This window comes from Neurospora crassa, linkage group VI (assembly GCF_000182925.2).
Source record: "Neurospora crassa OR74A linkage group VI, whole genome shotgun sequence".
Classification (NCBI taxonomy): Eukaryota; Fungi; Ascomycota; class Sordariomycetes; order Sordariales; family Sordariaceae; genus Neurospora; species Neurospora crassa.
In genome coordinates, this window is record NC_026506.1 from 3,203,945 (window position 1) to 3,219,438 (window position 15,494).

The 15,494-nt window shown below is 52.4% G+C and overlaps 5 protein-coding genes across 5 annotated transcripts; 3 read left to right on the forward strand and 2 right to left on the reverse strand.

The window, feature by feature from the left end:
• Positions 1-58: 58 nt before the first annotated feature.
• On the forward strand, positions 59-1,474 carry NCU05982 (hexaprenyldihydroxybenzoate methyltransferase). The gene has a single exon (XM_953542.3). The coding sequence runs from the start codon at positions 161-163 to the stop codon at positions 1,190-1,192; it is 1,032 nt and encodes a 343-aa protein (XP_958635.3). The 5' UTR covers positions 59-160; the 3' UTR covers positions 1,193-1,474.
• Positions 1,475-1,531: 57 nt separating this feature from the next.
• On the reverse strand, positions 1,532-2,050 carry NCU05981 (hypothetical protein; the record flags this gene model as incomplete). Its single annotated transcript, XM_953541.1, has 2 exons — positions 1,532-1,807; positions 1,901-2,050. The coding sequence occupies 2 exons, from the start codon at positions 2,048-2,050 to the stop codon at positions 1,532-1,534; spliced, it is 426 nt and encodes a 141-aa protein (XP_958634.1).
• Positions 2,051-2,715: 665 nt separating this feature from the next.
• On the forward strand, positions 2,716-5,607 carry NCU05980 (carboxypeptidase S1). The gene has a single exon (XM_953540.2). The coding sequence runs from the start codon at positions 3,153-3,155 to the stop codon at positions 5,097-5,099; it is 1,947 nt and encodes a 648-aa protein (XP_958633.1). The 5' UTR covers positions 2,716-3,152; the 3' UTR covers positions 5,100-5,607.
• Positions 5,608-5,726: 119 nt separating this feature from the next.
• NCU05979 (hypothetical protein) lies at positions 5,727-8,789 on the forward strand. Its single transcript, XM_953539.2, has 4 exons — positions 5,727-6,092; positions 6,183-6,304; positions 6,415-6,577; positions 6,639-8,789. Exons 1-4 carry the CDS (start codon positions 6,017-6,019, stop codon positions 8,018-8,020), a joined length of 1,743 nt encoding a protein of 580 aa, XP_958632.1. The 5' UTR covers positions 5,727-6,016; the 3' UTR covers positions 8,021-8,789.
• Positions 8,790-10,019: 1,230 nt separating this feature from the next.
• On the reverse strand, positions 10,020-14,090 carry NCU05978 (hypothetical protein). The gene is made up of 8 exons (XM_953538.3): positions 13,533-14,090; positions 13,359-13,435; positions 13,188-13,270; positions 13,058-13,105; positions 12,392-12,856; positions 11,961-12,100; positions 10,758-11,889; positions 10,020-10,510 (listed from the first exon to the last, which is right to left on the reverse strand). The coding sequence occupies exons 1-8, from the start codon at positions 13,796-13,798 to the stop codon at positions 10,331-10,333; spliced, it is 2,391 nt and encodes a 796-aa protein (XP_958631.3). The 5' UTR covers positions 13,799-14,090; the 3' UTR covers positions 10,020-10,330.
• Between the last annotated feature and the right edge of the window lie 1,404 nt (positions 14,091-15,494).

Below are 15,494 nucleotides of genomic sequence, written 5' to 3' on the forward strand. Positions count from 1 at the left end.
TCGGCCATCCAGGTGCCGACGTGCGACCAATTGCAGGAGCTTCAAGTTGTCCGACAACGAAACATTTACATCACCGGCATTTTTGAGTTTCGAACATATTCAACAAACTTCAGATACGAGTGCTTGAACAAGCTTACCAACAGCTTCGCAGCACATCGATATGTTGCCACCATCACCACTTCGCCAATTGGCACCAACAATTGCCCGGCGCGTCCGGAACCCCAGGACAATTGCTCGTCTAGCATCAACACCCCAGTGCTTTGCACCCGTTACAGAATCACCGTCAGTAAGAACACAACGATGGCACTCCAACCATAATGACTCCAGGCCCCCCTCCTCTTCCTCCGTCAACCCCGACGAAATCTCCCACTTCAACGCCCTCGCTGCCACCTGGTGGGACCCACACGGCTCCTCGCGCGCCCTCCACCTCATGAATCCTCTACGACACGATTTTATCCAGACCTGCCGCTCCTCGTCACCCACATCCTCCTTCACCGTCCTAACCGAGGACTCTGGAGACGAACTTCCTTCTTCCTCTCCCGACGCCCCCACCTATAGCACTACAGCCAACGTGCAAAAACTGCGCTATCTCGACATCGGCTGCGGCGGCGGCATCTTCGCCGAGTCTGCCGCCCGCCTGCCCACCACCGAGTCCGTACTTGCCATCGACCCGTCCCCAGGCGTCCTAGCCATTGCCCGCTCCCATGCCAAGAAAGACCCGAGTCTGTCGCCCAAGTTGACGTACCTCTCCTCGACGATCGAATCACTCCCTACACTCAAGCCCGAAGCCGTGGAAAAGAAATTCGACGTGGTCTCGTGCTTCGAAGTCATCGAGCACGTCGACCACCCTGCTCTGTTCCTCGACCACGTCGCCAAGTTTGTCAAGCCGGGCGGTTGGCTGGTCATGAGCACGATTGCACGGACTTGGACGAGTTGGTTTACGACGAATTTCATGGCTGAGGATGTGCTGGGGATCGTGCCCAAGGGAACGCATGATTGGAACAAGTACATCAATGAGTATGAGCTGAGGGGATATTTTGAGGAAACAGAGGAAAAGAGGAGGTTCTGGGGACAGCCGAGGGCCATGGGCGTTGTCTATGTTCCCGGGCTGGGGTGGAAGGAGGTTCCCGGGAGCGAGAAGGTTGGGAATTACTTTTTGGGGGTGCAGAGGTTGGCTAGTGAGGATGCGTAAGCATGGCAATAAGGACGTTTCTGTGCGTTGTACGTTTATATGTATAGGTTCTGTGATATATGAAGCTGATCATACGAAGGGGGTAAGCAGGTACATGATATGGACTGGATATCAAGAGACTAAGATGGTCTCCCCAAGGCTGTCCACTGCTCAAGCCCATATGACATTAGTACGCCAGTTGCGAGTCGTCCAGCTGCCGCCTTGCATACTGGTGGGGTGAGCAGAAAGAGCTCAGTACTCATCCCGATTACTGGAGCGTTCCCTTGGCTTGACAGCATACCACAGCAGGTCGACTTTGATGTCACACGAGATTGATCATATCGCTGCGTGTCAGTTCAATCAGTCGGCTATACCGCAGCATGCGCTTGATCCTGGACCGAGCGGCAAGATACCCAGTATCGCAAGGGGCATGCCGATATACATGATCAGATCCGTTGCCGAGGGCCCGCCGGAGGGGGATGGGGAGTTGGAGTCGGGACTCGACATGGTGGGCATCTCGGCAGGATATTGTGTTGGGCGCCTTGGGATATGTGGGAGGCTCTTTCCGGAACTTGCTATCGAACAAGCAGCATACACATCGACATGCTCACCAGTGTGAGACACAGAGACAAGGACCTATCGTCTCGTATGTTGAAGTCTAGTTGTTGCGCTTCGCCATTCAGTCGACTTCTGTTCTCATTCAGCCGCATGGAATGCATGGCTTGGAACGGCCCTTCCAAGGGGGCCCTGCGCCTTGCAGATGGTGGCGTCCTTGCTGATACCACAGTCTTGTAACTTCTTGCGAGACATCATATCGTGCACCTCGTGGTCAGAATTAGCCACTTGAGAGACGCACATCAGTCGATAGCTTCTGGACATATTGATGGAAGGAATGTGCCGAGAAGACAATTCGGGGGGTTGGTTGCCAGGTTTTGTGTGTAATGATCCTCTCCTTTTGGTCAGTTTTCGCCTGCACACGTTGCTATCTCGGAATGTTACGGCACGGTAGAGTCAGGACACAATCGGTATTGCTGACTACGAATATCTTTTGGCTCGTCCCGCGCCGATCTCGCTGGAGTGTTCAGGTACCCGGACGAGAAAACAAATGCCGATGGCATAAATATTATTTCCGACATCTCAACTTATGCCCAAGACAGTCAAAGCTGGAGTAATTTCCACCGAGCCTCATCGTATCAGATGGATCACGGTGACCACAAAGGTCCCTTCTTCTAGAAGCGCGGAAATAGAACGCAAGAAACACGCCAGGAACAAGTGGCTGATGTGTTGACACTTGACAGAGGAGAGAAAGAGGAAGGTGGAGACACAACTAACACCAGAAGGAGAACCAATTGGTTAACTGGCGCGGTGCACGAGCCATATCAAGCTAAATTATGCGGTTTCCAGGTCCCAATGATCTGGGTTATTCATGCACCTTATTCAGGCCCAAATCCAGTAACGTTCGTGCAGTAGCGGCCCTCCGCAGCCCTGTATAAGTGGCCATTGGCGGTCCCCTATTCGCTGCTAACTAAACCTCCGGGCTTTGGTACGTGTAGGCGGTGTTCACTGGCCGCGATAGTTACAGTGCACTGGACAGTCCGGACTACCTTAAAGCATTCCTTCCACTTCACTTCACTTCACCTGACTTCACTTCACTTCAGACGAAAGGTCTGGGCCATCTGAACTTTTCTGAAGAGCCCATCTGCCTGGTAAGCTAGTGACGAGATCAGACGGCTTCCTCTTACTCAGGTTCGCCTATTTACATTCCCCAATGTTTACTTCTATATAAGGTGCATCTAAGCCGCCCTCTAATCCGTAATCTCATCTTCACATTATTCGGCTTCACTGCCTCTGCTCTCCCAATCTCCTCGCAACCTTCGTAAGCTTTCTTAGGAAGATCCCGTGGAAAACCGCATGTGGCGTCTCATATATTAATCCTAACACATCCTTCGACTTCGGTGCACCCAGTACCGTCGACAATAACATGTGGTCGCCATTTAACACGAGGAATGGCAACGGAGCCTCGCCATCCTTGTCACGGCTGCTCACCCTATCGACACTCGCCGCTCTCGCTCCCTTGAGTGAAGCACAATTCCCGCCATATCAAGCTGTCGGCTTGAAGACAGTCACCTCACCTTCCAACCCGAACATCAAGATCTCGTACAAAGAACCCAAGGATGTCTGTACGACTGCTTTCAGACGGCAGAAGCAGTACACCGGCTGGGTTACCGTCCCCGGCGAGTACCCAACACACCTCTTCTTCTGGTTTGTTGGTGCCCGCGAGCCAACCTCTGCGCTGACAATGATGCTCAACGGCGGGCCCGGCTCGAGTTCCATGTTTGGCCTGTTCGCCGAGAATGGCCCTTGCCAGGTCGTCGAGAAGGGCGCCAGCCGCCTGGAGACGGCCGCCAGAGAATGGGGCTGGGATAGAGCCTCCAATATGCTCTTTGTCGACCAGCCCAACCATGTCGGTTTCTCATACGATACTCCCACCAACGGTTCTCTGGACTTGACGACTGGGATGGTGTCGCCTACCATGCAATTGCCTGATAACCTGCCTCCCAGCCTCTTCCTCAACGGCACGTTTTCCTCAAACAACATCCAAAACACGGCCAACACGACTCAGAATGCTGCCATGGCCGTCTACCACCTGCTCCAGGGGTTCCTGAGTACTTTCCCCGAGTACGTCCCGGACAAGCACAGCCCGTTGGGCGTAAACCTCTTTACGGAAAGTTATGGCGGCCACTACGGGCCTGTCTTTGCCGACACCTGGCAGAAGGAGAATGACAAGCTTTCAAAGCGCGCAATGCCTCTTTCCAGACGACAGGATGATGCCAACAATATCCAATCCCGTCCCCCCAAGGCTGGCAGTAGTAACCGCGAAATAAAACTCACTTCGCTTGGCATCATGAACGGCTGCATCGACGACCTCGTCCAAGGCTCCCGCTACGTCGAGATGGCCATCAACAACACGTACGGCATCAAGCTGATCGACCAAGCCACGGCCGACGCCATCACCTCGGGCTTCAACGCCCCTGACACGGGCTGCAAAGACCTGATCCTCGCTTGCCGCCAAGCCCAAGCCGCTCTCGACCCGCTGGACCAGGGTACCGACGAAACCGTCAACCAGGTCTGCGCCTACGCCTCGCTCACCTGCCAGCAGCTCCTCGGCTCCGTGCTCGCCAGTGGCGCTAATGCCTACGACATTGCGCACATGGGTCCCGATGCGTTTCCCGATTACCACTACCTCGAGTATCTCAACTCGCGCCGCGTGCAAGAGGCGATCGGGTCCGTGGTCAACTACACGGATATTTCGCCCGTAGTCTACCAAGCCTTTTTCCAAACCGGGGATAGGGCTCGCGGCGGGTTGATCGCCAAGCTAGCTTCGCTTCTGCAGCGCGGCGTGCGCATCGGTCTGGTGTATGGCGACCGCGATTACATCTGCAACTGGATGGGCGGCGAAGCCGTGTCTCTGGCTCTTGCCGACGCCATGGAGGATTTGGATCCCAAGAGCCCGTATCCGACCAAGTTTCCGCAGGCTGGGTACGAGAATATCCAGACCAATAACAGGGAGGTTGGCGGAGTGGTGAGGCAGTTTGGCAACCTCAGCTTCAGCAGGATCTATCAGTCAGGGCACTTCGTGCCTGCTTACCAGCCTGAGACGGCGTTTCGGGTGTTTGAGCGCATTATCGGCGGTAGATCGGTTGCCACGGGTGCTAGAGTCAACCTGAGGGACTTTGCGACTCGGGGACCCAAGAAGGCTGATAAACAGCTCAAGGCTCCCAAGGATGTGAGCGCCAAGTGCTTTTTGAGGAATCTGGGGTCGACTTGTACGCAGGAGCAGGTCATGGCGATCTTGATGGGCGAAGGCGTGGTGATTAATGGGGTTTGGTATAAGGAGAAGAAGGATTGGAGCCCAGTGACGGTTTAGGAGTCAGACGGCGGAGCCGGAGTCCAAGAGGAGTCTTGTGGGTATGGCTGCGAGGTGGTTTGAGTAGGGTGTGTGCGCGTTTGTCCTATCTCATAGTATCAGAGAGCGCTTGATGATGCTGGATAACACTGAATGTCAGTTAGTATGGTTAATGAGTATCAGTAATGATGACGAGTATCTGTTATGTGACTTCTACTGTTCTTGTCATGTCCGGCGTTGATAACTTGATGCAGCTGTTTTCAAGCTCGAAGATATCGACCGGGCGGAATCAGCGGTCATGAGTTCTGATGCATCATTCTGGCTCGGTGCTTGATGTCAGCTTGTTGATCGTCAACAAGTGCTGCATGGAGGTATTCTGCGTTGCAGATGTGTCTTTGTTTACATTCTCCTTTTTTTGTGTTTGGTGATGATGAAAAGTGGGCTGAGGTGCCGTTTATATAGTGTGCGTCCTCATAGGATAGGCACCCTGACTGGAGCTATCGCCATAGTCACATTACGTAACAAGTTCAAAGCCTGCCGTGGAAGTGGAAGTTGTGCCGCTGCTCCCCGCTTTCCGTATGGGCGGGAACCCGAGCACTGAAGCGCAGCGAACGAGCAGGGTTCTTGGTTTACGATTCACAGCCATCCGCATTCCACCGGCCGGCCATTCTTCGACTTGGGTCAGTTGTGCCCTTCTCCTCCAGACCTCGACAACCACCACCACCAACACCACCACCACCACGGGCCATACAGTCTTCGATTTGATCGCGAATGATCTGGGCAAGCCACACTCGTGACATCCACCATTTTCCAAAGATCAAGCAATCAGCAGCACCCACGCTCCACAATCCTACTTCTCCGGGCTATTACACACCACCGTCGTCGCACTCTGTCTGTCACCGGTCGATCGCGCAAAGCTGCGCCCGCCGCCACACACCATGTCGACGCAACAGCAGGCCATGATCATGGACACCATTGTGTCCATAAGGAAGACGCTGAAAAGGAAAGCTTATGGTAAGCTCAATTCACCATGTCCCGTTGCCATGATCGCCCTCTTGTTTTTGCTTTCCGTGTCTAACAATGTCCACCATTCATCCTCAACAGAATCCGACTCCGACTCGTCAATTGACCACAACACGAACCGAGGCTACAAGCTCAAGAAACGCGCACGATTTGTCAAGCAAGGCCGTCTTGCCAACGCAAATGGACCAGCCGCCTACAAGGAGGTGTGTGAAACCCTACACGCATGCACAAGGTGTCAGCCTACGTTGGGGAACCAGCAAGAACAAATGAAGGGGACGCACCCAAGACTGACTCTCTCTTTGAGTGCCACCAGGTGGCCGAACATGCGGGCTATCAACGCGCCATCATCAACCAGAACCCGCCCCTCATCGACGAGGACGGCTACGATATCGATAGTGACGATAACGAAGAGCGCGTCCAGGAGGCAATCAGCGCTACCATGGAGGAGAACCCATACGCTTCGATCCGGTTAGAACGTGAGTGGAGACAACATGCGCTTGTCCATGTGAGTCGACGTGCTAACATCAATCTCGCCAGAACTCCTCGCGCCCCTTACATCCGTCACCGACCTACCGAATCACCCGACCCTGTCGCGACCATTCAAATCGAAAGCCCTTACCGAACTCGTACACCAGGCCGCCGCCCTCAGCCGAAGAGAAAATGTTGCCTTGTGGAAGGTCAAACCGCTGCTTACCAAATTCGTCGGCGACAACTCGTGGGCGCCGTGCGGCATGATGATTGAGTCGACTGACCATGATCTCTTTGAGGATACCTCAAGTTTCATCAAATGGGTCAGCAACTGGATCCCGAATGCTGCTGACGCCGTGTCAGCTGGCAACCATACCAAGGCGACCGAGAACGGGCCTGTTAGTGGCAACAACAATGAGGCATCGGCCTCGAAACCAAAGGAGTCTCGCCAGACAAATGGCGACAGTGGGGATAAGCCTCTACCAGACTCAGTCCCTGACGATGAACAGCTTCCCGATGCCGACGCAAATCCTGACGAGACGAAGGGAGCTGAAGAGGGCAGCGCGCCAAAGGTCAACGGAAAGAAGACAACAGATGAAGATGTTGAGATGACCGAACCTACAGAAGCAACCGAGTCAGCGACCAGCAATTCCAAGACGGAGGCCCCGCAACCCAACGGCGAAGCAAGCAGGGAGCCCGAACAAGCGCAGCCGGAGACGGTGCCCACAGAAACGACCGCACAAAACGTAGATGAAAGCACGAACGCAGATCAACCGGCACCGGCACCGGTATATGGACAGACAGTGCCAGCAACGGCTGCATCTAAAGACGTGGAAATGGCCAATGCGCCCAACGGTGAAACTGGCAAGGAAGCAGCCGAACATCAACCAGCAGTCTCAGGTGCCGAGCCAGAGACGAACCCAGATCAACCGGGGCACAACCTGGAGCGACAACAAACAGACAAAGAACCTCAAGGGGAGGGGGTCGTTCATGGTGTAGAGGATTTGCGAGCCAAGCCTAACGTTCAACGTAATGCTGCGCTCAGCACCGCGGCATCAGTAGCGGCACTCCAGGAATTTCTTGAAGAACCATACATCCATCCCATCTTCCTCGCCCCACGAACTTCGCATCCAGACCGCGACTTTGGCCTCCCCGAGCAAGAAGCCGAAGACGTCCGCCGCCTGCTCCAGCTGTACGTGCAGAAGCAGGAAGAAGTCTGCCGCGGCACCCGCAAGCTATACGAGGGTCTGCGCAAGGCGGATAGGTACCGACAAACGGTGCTCTCGTGGGCCAAGGCCGAGGCTCACAGCGGACCCAACCGCGACATGTCGGACGGCGAGGACTGGTACGACAAGGAAGAGTGGGGGTTGACAGAAGACCTGAAGAAGGGAGAGGATGAGGTGGAGGAGGAGACGGCCGTGACGCAGAAGAAGACGAGGAACCGGAAGTAAGCAAAAAGACCTCAACTGCGAACCTCTCTTACCTCACACCTCGTTGGCTATTTGTGGCTTCTTTTTTTTTTTTCAGTTATTTCTATGACTTGTTGACTGTATATATGGCAGGCGGTCCTGAAAGGACTTTGTTTTTGTTATCCATGATGATGTTGTATGTCTGGCGTAATTTGGCTGGCTGGCGGGAGCTGCATGATGGATGGCTTAGAGAAAACGGAGTTGTGGGTGGGCGGTATGCTGCTGGGTCGGGTCGGGTCGGGTCTGGGAGTTTGGCGCAACAGGTGAATATGAAAGAGACATGGGATTGGATCGGATGTCTACGCAAGGATACTGCCCCTTGGAAGACCTGGGGTGTATGAGCAACACGGAAAGGTATAGAAGCGATTCCGGCGGATCTGACTGCCCTCCTTATAATGATCGGGCCGACGCTCTATAAGTGTTAGAACTGTAGGCTTTGATAGTCAAGGTATCGATCAACAATGATATATAAGATGGTGGCAATCCCCAAAAGGAACTCCGTATTTCACTATTTCCATACAAGTCGCATCTCTGGTACTGAAGAACATGAGGCCGCGAGGACACTGATTGAGTTCGTGCTGCAGGCGTATCTAAGAGGATTGAGGAACAGTTTGTTGTATCACGGTTGCATTCCGCATGTTGTGCGTTTATGGTGGCTTGTGGGTTGAGGTGAAAGAAGATTCAAAGAAAGACGGGTGGTGGGGAAAAGGAGGGTGGTAGACGGAAAGAAAGGGGCGGAGGAGAGAAGTGGAAGGAGGAGCTGTGGTGGAGAAGCCGGCGACGGCTATAAGTGTGAATGCGAGTGAGGTTTTGGAAAAGAAAAAAAAAAAAAAAAAAAAAAGAAAAGAAAAAGGAAGCCAAAGGCTTGGCCTAAGAAAATTGATGCCCGGATGCTTTCACTGTCAAGAAGCGTATTATGTGAATGTATACTTGATGTCCTTGAGGACGATAAGATACGCCAGACTGTGATAGCTTCATAGCGCCTGCCATTTTGCATGAGACATCCAAATTAACCACGATATAGGTCTGACAGTTCGACAACTATTTTATGCCGCAGAGAAACCACATACATGTGAGACAGTACATGTTCTACCCTTCTCCGTACCGTTACTGCTGGAGGAACAAACGAAAACGTCAATATGCTTTAGAGAGCACTTTAAATCATCCTTTCGATGATGTCCACTCTTTTCAATGAAACCACTCCACCTCCTGATGATTTATTGCCTGAGAGCCAGTCACACAGGCGAAGTATCACCTCCGTCCTGCGCGACAGCCAACAAGAAAGAAACAAGGGTACAGATACCATTGTGGAAGGAAATAAAATGTCTTCTTTGGCAGAAGATGGAAAACCCAAACAGAACTCCAAAAAAAAAAAAAAAAAAAAAAAAAAAAAAAAAAAAAAAAAGAAGAGTTCACTGCGCAGTCCGGGGGTCGAACCCGGGTCACTCGTTCTTTTTTTCGCCCATGGGTGGGCTACTTGTTGGGAAACGAGAGTACTAACCGCGCTTCTTTTACCTGGTTTACTTGTTGATTGTATCTCAAAGAAAACTCTGTTATGAAGGGCAGAAGAACAGAGTTCGGGGAAGGTGCAGTGCGGTCAGGCACGCTGTTGTTTGTTCTCTGATACATGGGTGGGTTGCCGTTAGGATGGAAGGAAGGAAGGAAGAAAGGAAAGCATGGAGGAATGAAGAAGAAGAAGAAGAAGAAGAAGAAGAAGAAGAAGAAGAAGAAGAAGAAGAAGAAGAAGAAGAAGAAGGGTGCATTGCTTGATGGTTGACGGGGAAGGGAGCCATTGTATTGACCGGTAAGAGGCAATCAGGTGGGGGAAGGCACGGGTATGAAGAACATCACGATGCGATATTACCTAGGTATGGATGCCACATACCTACCTACCTACCTAACTGACCCTTAGCTGAGATCAAGGACAAGTGGAAGGTGCGGTGTCAAGACACTGATGTCAGGCATGAGAGAGACTGCTTTAACCCGGAGCAATGTCAAATAATCCATAAAGCCGAAAAGGACAAAAGACGAATCCATCAAATGTTTTTATCACCAAACAAAGACACAGAAATAATAGATGTCAATCAAACGAATTCATGTTTAAGATCGAAACTGTCTTCGCAGCCAGTCGCCTCAGCGAGCAGGATCGATCTCCCTCCTTGCCCGCATCTCTGTTTTTCCTTCCCTTCCCTTCTTTTCTTCTACATCCACTTATTCTCCTTTTCCATCCTAGAGCTCGCGCTACCCCTTCCCAACGAAACAACCTGGAACTGCTCGAGCTGCTGTATCTACTTAGTGTCCCCCTCCGCCGTACCCTTCATGTCCTCCCGGTCCCCGAATCCCCATCGGCCATTTTCGAGGGTTCTGGAAGATGGGGAACTCGCTCGCGTTTTTGCGGGGGACGTATTCCCAGTCTTGGATCTCGAGGTGGAGAGAGGGGACGGTGGACGGGTCGGTTAGGGTTTGGTCGTTCTATTTTGCAGGGGTGGGGTTAGTTTTCTGATGTAATGTTTGTTGGACTGGAATGGGAGTTGGGACTGGATGTTGATGGAGGGAGAAAGGAGTGGTGCTGAGCAGTTGAAAATGGGAGTTGGATAAGTTGGTAAGTGGGGGAGTGGGAAGGGGTTATAGAGGGGATGTTGAAGAACAAGGCAAGGAAATGTGGTGGGTGGAGTGAAGAAGAGGGAATATTTGGAAAGAAAATTGAAACAAAACTTACCGATCGAATCTCAACAGTCATATTCCCCTTCAAGAACGGAATGATCGTCTTAGGAGTCATATCCACGTGTCCCAACCCCCTCTTCGGCTTCATCTTCTCGATATTTGAAAGCCTAGACGTAGAAGGCCACCTCCCCTTCCTCTTGCCACTAACCATCTTCTCATCCTCGTCCACCCCCTTCTTTTGGCTTTGAGACCCTTGCTGCTGTTCTCCAATCTTCGCAACACTCTTAAGCGGCCTCGCCAACGGCATGCTAGCCTTCGCGATCCCCTCCACCGGCATGCTTAAAAGTGCCATGCGGCCCATGACCACCCCGTTGACAATCAAGGAGATGGTGCATGGGAGAGGCACTTCGGAGCGGTCGACCGAGAGCTCGGCGGTGTAGTAGTAGTCTTTAATAGGAGTTTGGCTGCCGTAGGTTTGTCGCTTTTGTTTCATGTTCTTTTTGGGACTGGAGTTGGAATTGCTGAGGGACCGAGAACTGCGGAAGGTGATTTTGTTGTTTTCTTCCGTTTGCTTGCCGTCGTCTCTGCTTGTGGTTGTGGTACCTTCTTCTTCCTCCTCTTCTTCGTTCTCCTTGTAGCTGGAGGAGGCAGAAAGAGACCGTAACCGTGATCGGAACCGAGAGTGACGGAATGTAATCTTGTTGTTCTCCACGGTTTTCTTTCCGCCGTTGTTCTCGGTGTCGTCTTCCTCCTCATCTAGTGTGTCTGAGTCAACACCCCGTCCTGAAACTCCCGCTTGTCCTTGGTCGTCCGCACTGCCGTCATCGCTAGATCCATACAATTTGTTAACCGCTTGCCTCACTTGAGCAGCTAGTTTATCCTTGTCGGGCGTCTGCCAATCCGTGTTCAGCTCGGGGTAAGTGTACCCGAACGTCCGTAAGTCCGCCACCGAGTTACTAGTGTGAAAGAAGCCTCCCGCATCCGAGGGTGGCGTGGCGTTGCCGTTGCCGATTGTGGCAGGGAACTCGGCGTGGAAAGGCTTGAGGGGGGAGTCGGCTGTGAGTATGGTTCCCCTTTTGGTGCCAAGTTGGCCGCCGGAGGGGAATGAATAATTGAAGGTTGCGTTTTGATAGTAGATTACTTGCCAAAGGGCGATGAGACGGTCCGTGTTGGCGTGATGAAGCATACTGGATGGGGGTTTGAAGACTGGTTAGTGGACCGGAGGTAGGCATACACTGTTACTGAGGGAGATACTCACAACAGAGGATCGAAAGCCGACCAAGCAATGTTGGCCATGGTGCCATTTCCACAGCCCGCATTGTTGTGCACTGTATTGTGAGGATCCTCAAATCCCCCAGCTCCCCATCCTCGGGGGTCGGGTCGGACAAATAGATCGTACTATAAGGGTTTATTGATTAGTAGAATGATCAGTCAACCTGGGGACCATCAGTTGGATCTCTATTCGCAACAGTAGGGTGCTCATATCCTACGTCCTGCTTCGCAAGAGTCGTGATCCATGAACCATTATTTCCGAAGCTGCCAGTTCCTGGCTTGACACTTCCGTGGGAACCAAGAATCACCCCAAGCAGCTCAGCCCAAGCCATCGGCAACCGTCTCCTCCGCTCAGTTGAACCAACCCCCATAAGGGTACATATACAACAAAACCAATAGAGAAGAAAGGAAACTCACCACACTATCCCTCAGTTGTCCCCCCACCTCCTTCATCCCCTCCTCCGCCACCCACGGTTCGCTCCACCTCTTAATCACCGTCTTGTTGTCCTCCGCAAAATCCTCAAACTTGCACCGCAAGGTCTGGGGATACAGCCCCAAGGTACTGTCGAATTGATACATCACACTCCCTTCCTGAAATCGATAACTATAAAGCGGGTTCCTAACTTGAACACCCACCGCTCCCGAAGGCGCACCGCTCCCGCCGCCGGTGCCGTTGCTGTTGGGCGTGGATAAGGAAGCCAAGGAAGAGTTGGGCGTGTTGCTGACTTTGATGCTATCGTTCATCACGGCGTAGGGGAGCGAAGGGTCCGAAGCCCAGTCCCAGAAGGGCAGGCGGAGCGTGCGAGCGGCATCGGTGTAGGCGGGTAAGAGGGAGGGAGGGTAGCGTGAGGCGATGGCGAGGGCGTGGGAGACTAGGGTTTGCTGTTTTGGGGGGTAGTTTGGTCAGTTTGGGGGTTGATAAGGGGGAGTGTAGAGTGGGATATGGTGCGTGAATTGCGGCGCTCTCTGATGGGAATAGGGGGTGGGACGAAGTGATGGGCTGGAGAGCGAGATATGGTATGGGGTTGAGGTCATCAGTCAAAAACAAGGGGTTAGTGAAGACTGCGATTGGTAATTGCATACCTCGAAAAGAGCTACATATGGCCGATGCCATGAAGCAAAGATGGTTTCCTACGAGTTTTTCCTACGAGTCAGTACCTATACATGATAGTCATGATGTTCAAGAGATAATCGAGTTTGAGACAACACTCACTCCATGAGGACAATACCCTGTATCAGGCGCACCCTCAACCTGCTCAACTCCATTCCATACCTTGTGCGGCAACCCATGAATACCTTTTCAACATGCAAGTCAGCTTCATGATGGCCCCTCCCACTGTACTGCAGGGGAGCTGTCCGCTCCAGTGTGCGTATTCTCACTTACCTGCCAGGCTGAAATACGACAGCTCCTCCGACTCGTTCATCGCTTGCATCTCCGACAGTGCCAAAATGTAGAGGTCCCTAATCAAACGTAGTTAGTCAGTCAGCCATCAGCCAATATTGGGGGAATAGTCAATGTAGATACTATGACCCCCACCAGACAGCCACTTCTTCCTACCATTGCGGCCCTCCCCTAGCGTAGAGATCATTGATGTTCCTCCTGATCGGTCTCTGTCCCGTGTTGGAATCGACACCCGTCTTGACGCCGACGACCGGAATCGGTGTTGTTTGAGCGGCGGCTAGCGAGGCAAAGGTGTTGATTAATAGGAGGAGTGGCAGGAGGGTAGATGTGACCATTGGTATGATTCCAAAAGTCGATGGTGTAAGATCCAAGTTCCTCTTCTTCCCCATCATCCTCCTTGTTCTCCTTGCGGTAACATCCATTAGGAAAGGGTTCCCGGCGTGTGACCGGGATGTGTGGAAAGGGATGGTTGGGCAATGTGTTCTAATTGCTCGCGTGTTGGTATCAGTTGAGAAGTGACAGACAAGTGTCTGGCTGGTATCGGCCGAAGGGTGTTGCTTGGCTATTGAATTTGTTTGTAGTTCACCTCTGCCTTCGAGAAAAAAACAGCCCTAGAAGTTCTTTTCCTCGCCCCTCAAATACTCGCTCGAAGGAAATGAAGTCGCGAAAAAATGGAATCAAGACAGCGCAGCTAGTTTTGAAGCGAGTATCAACGGGCACACTCTTGCATATTAATGGATGACGAATTGGCTTCCCATGGCCCTTTAAGAGTCATGGGTCTGAGAACAATAGCCACCACAGCAGAGTCCAGCAGGTACAAACAGGACGAGATGGAAGAACCGAAGGAGCACGGAAAGATAAACGAGGGTTCCAGAAGCGCAGTGGCTCCTTGGGTACCGGTGAATAGCACGATTGCTTGCTCAGGTACCTCGTTCCCTATTGAACTGATGACGACGAAAATTAAAACGAACGACTGGAACCAAACCCAGCCCAGCCCAGCCCAGCCTCTTTTCCGGGCGCGCGCGTGCAAGCGCTGTAACGATATGACCAAAACTTTTTGTGATCTCTTCCTTCTTGAATAAGGACAGCCAAAAGACAAGAGTGGGAGTATGAACACACGACAGACAACGCGCCAATGAGATGAAAAGAAAATGTCCGACATAGACACACAACCACATCCAGCTCTGACGCATGGTTAGCGGTGAAGAGGCTTGCAGGAGCACACATATTCTGTAACTCGCAGCCGCGACTCGTACAAGATATTTTAATGTGTAAAAACAGGAAGGGGGAAGAGGAGATGAAGCGGCCAGATTGGAGACCATGGGCTGTCGAGAAAGGGGAAGGAGACGAGAATAAGCAGGATGGCCAGTCACCATTCGTATGCTGTGTCGCGCAGAGATGGACAACTCGGCAGACTCGGCTAGAATGTCTCATCGGGCGCTTGCAGTCGACAACGAGACGAGAGGGTAGAAGACGGGGAGTGAAGAACATGGTCTGTGGTCTCGGCTGGGTGGGTGATGTTGTGAAAAGCGCATTCCAACGGCTGCCACCACGAGGATTCCACACCGACTGGCGACAAAGAAGTAAAGGGTGCTATGCGCCTTCCCGTATGTGTGTCTCATTCATACAGCCCTGGCGCCACACGTAGGTAAGCATGAATTTCAAAGCGATGGTGCCGCCAGTGATCTGCTGATGGTGGTGAGGGGTTCTTCTTCTATGAAACCCCAAATAGAAAGAAGATGGATTGGTGTTTGTGCAAGTGCATGTACCAACCTCTGAAATGGATTTGTGGATGGATGGATAGACGGAGGATGATTGGTAGATAAACCTCTCGTCACCATGCTACTGACAGCAACTAGCCGTTGCCCAAAGAGGCTCGCGCGGGCTGCAAGGGGAACATCTGCCTTGTCCCATCTTGCGTAGTGCTTCTCCGCCCTTCGCCGCAAAAGAAGGGTAGGAATCCCGCATTCTCACAGTCTGGTACATTCACTGTACTGCTCCCGCGCTGGTTGCAGTGGGGGTTGATGTGTGTTTGTGGCGGTGATGCCCATAGCAACGGGTTCAAGCTTAACCCTTTTCTTACCCATCCTTCTCCTCCTCCTCCGTAGAGGTACCCAC

Coding starts and splice junctions, on each gene's coding strand:
- NCU05978 (XM_953538.3), bottom strand. CDS start 13,798: ATGGATGTTACCGCAAGGAGAACAAGGAGGATGATGGGGAAGAAGAGG. Junction 13,271..13,358: donor GTCGTATTTCAGCCTGGCAG/GTAAGTGAGAAT, acceptor CATGTTGAAAAG/GTATTCATGGGTTGCCGCAC. Junction 13,106..13,187: donor CAGGGTATTGTCCTCATGGA/GTGAGTGTTGTC, acceptor AAAAACTCGTAG/GAAACCATCTTTGCTTCATG.
- NCU05979 (XM_953539.2), top strand. CDS start 6,017: ATGTCGACGCAACAGCAGGCCATGATCATGGACACCATTGTGTCCATA. Junction 6,305..6,414: donor GACCAGCCGCCTACAAGGAG/GTGTGTGAAACC, acceptor GAGTGCCACCAG/GTGGCCGAACATGCGGGCTA. Junction 6,578..6,638: donor CGCTTCGATCCGGTTAGAAC/GTGAGTGGAGAC, acceptor CAATCTCGCCAG/AACTCCTCGCGCCCCTTACA.
- NCU05982 (XM_953542.3), top strand. CDS start 161: ATGTTGCCACCATCACCACTTCGCCAATTGGCACCAACAATTGCCCGG.
- NCU05980 (XM_953540.2), top strand. CDS start 3,153: ATGTGGTCGCCATTTAACACGAGGAATGGCAACGGAGCCTCGCCATCC.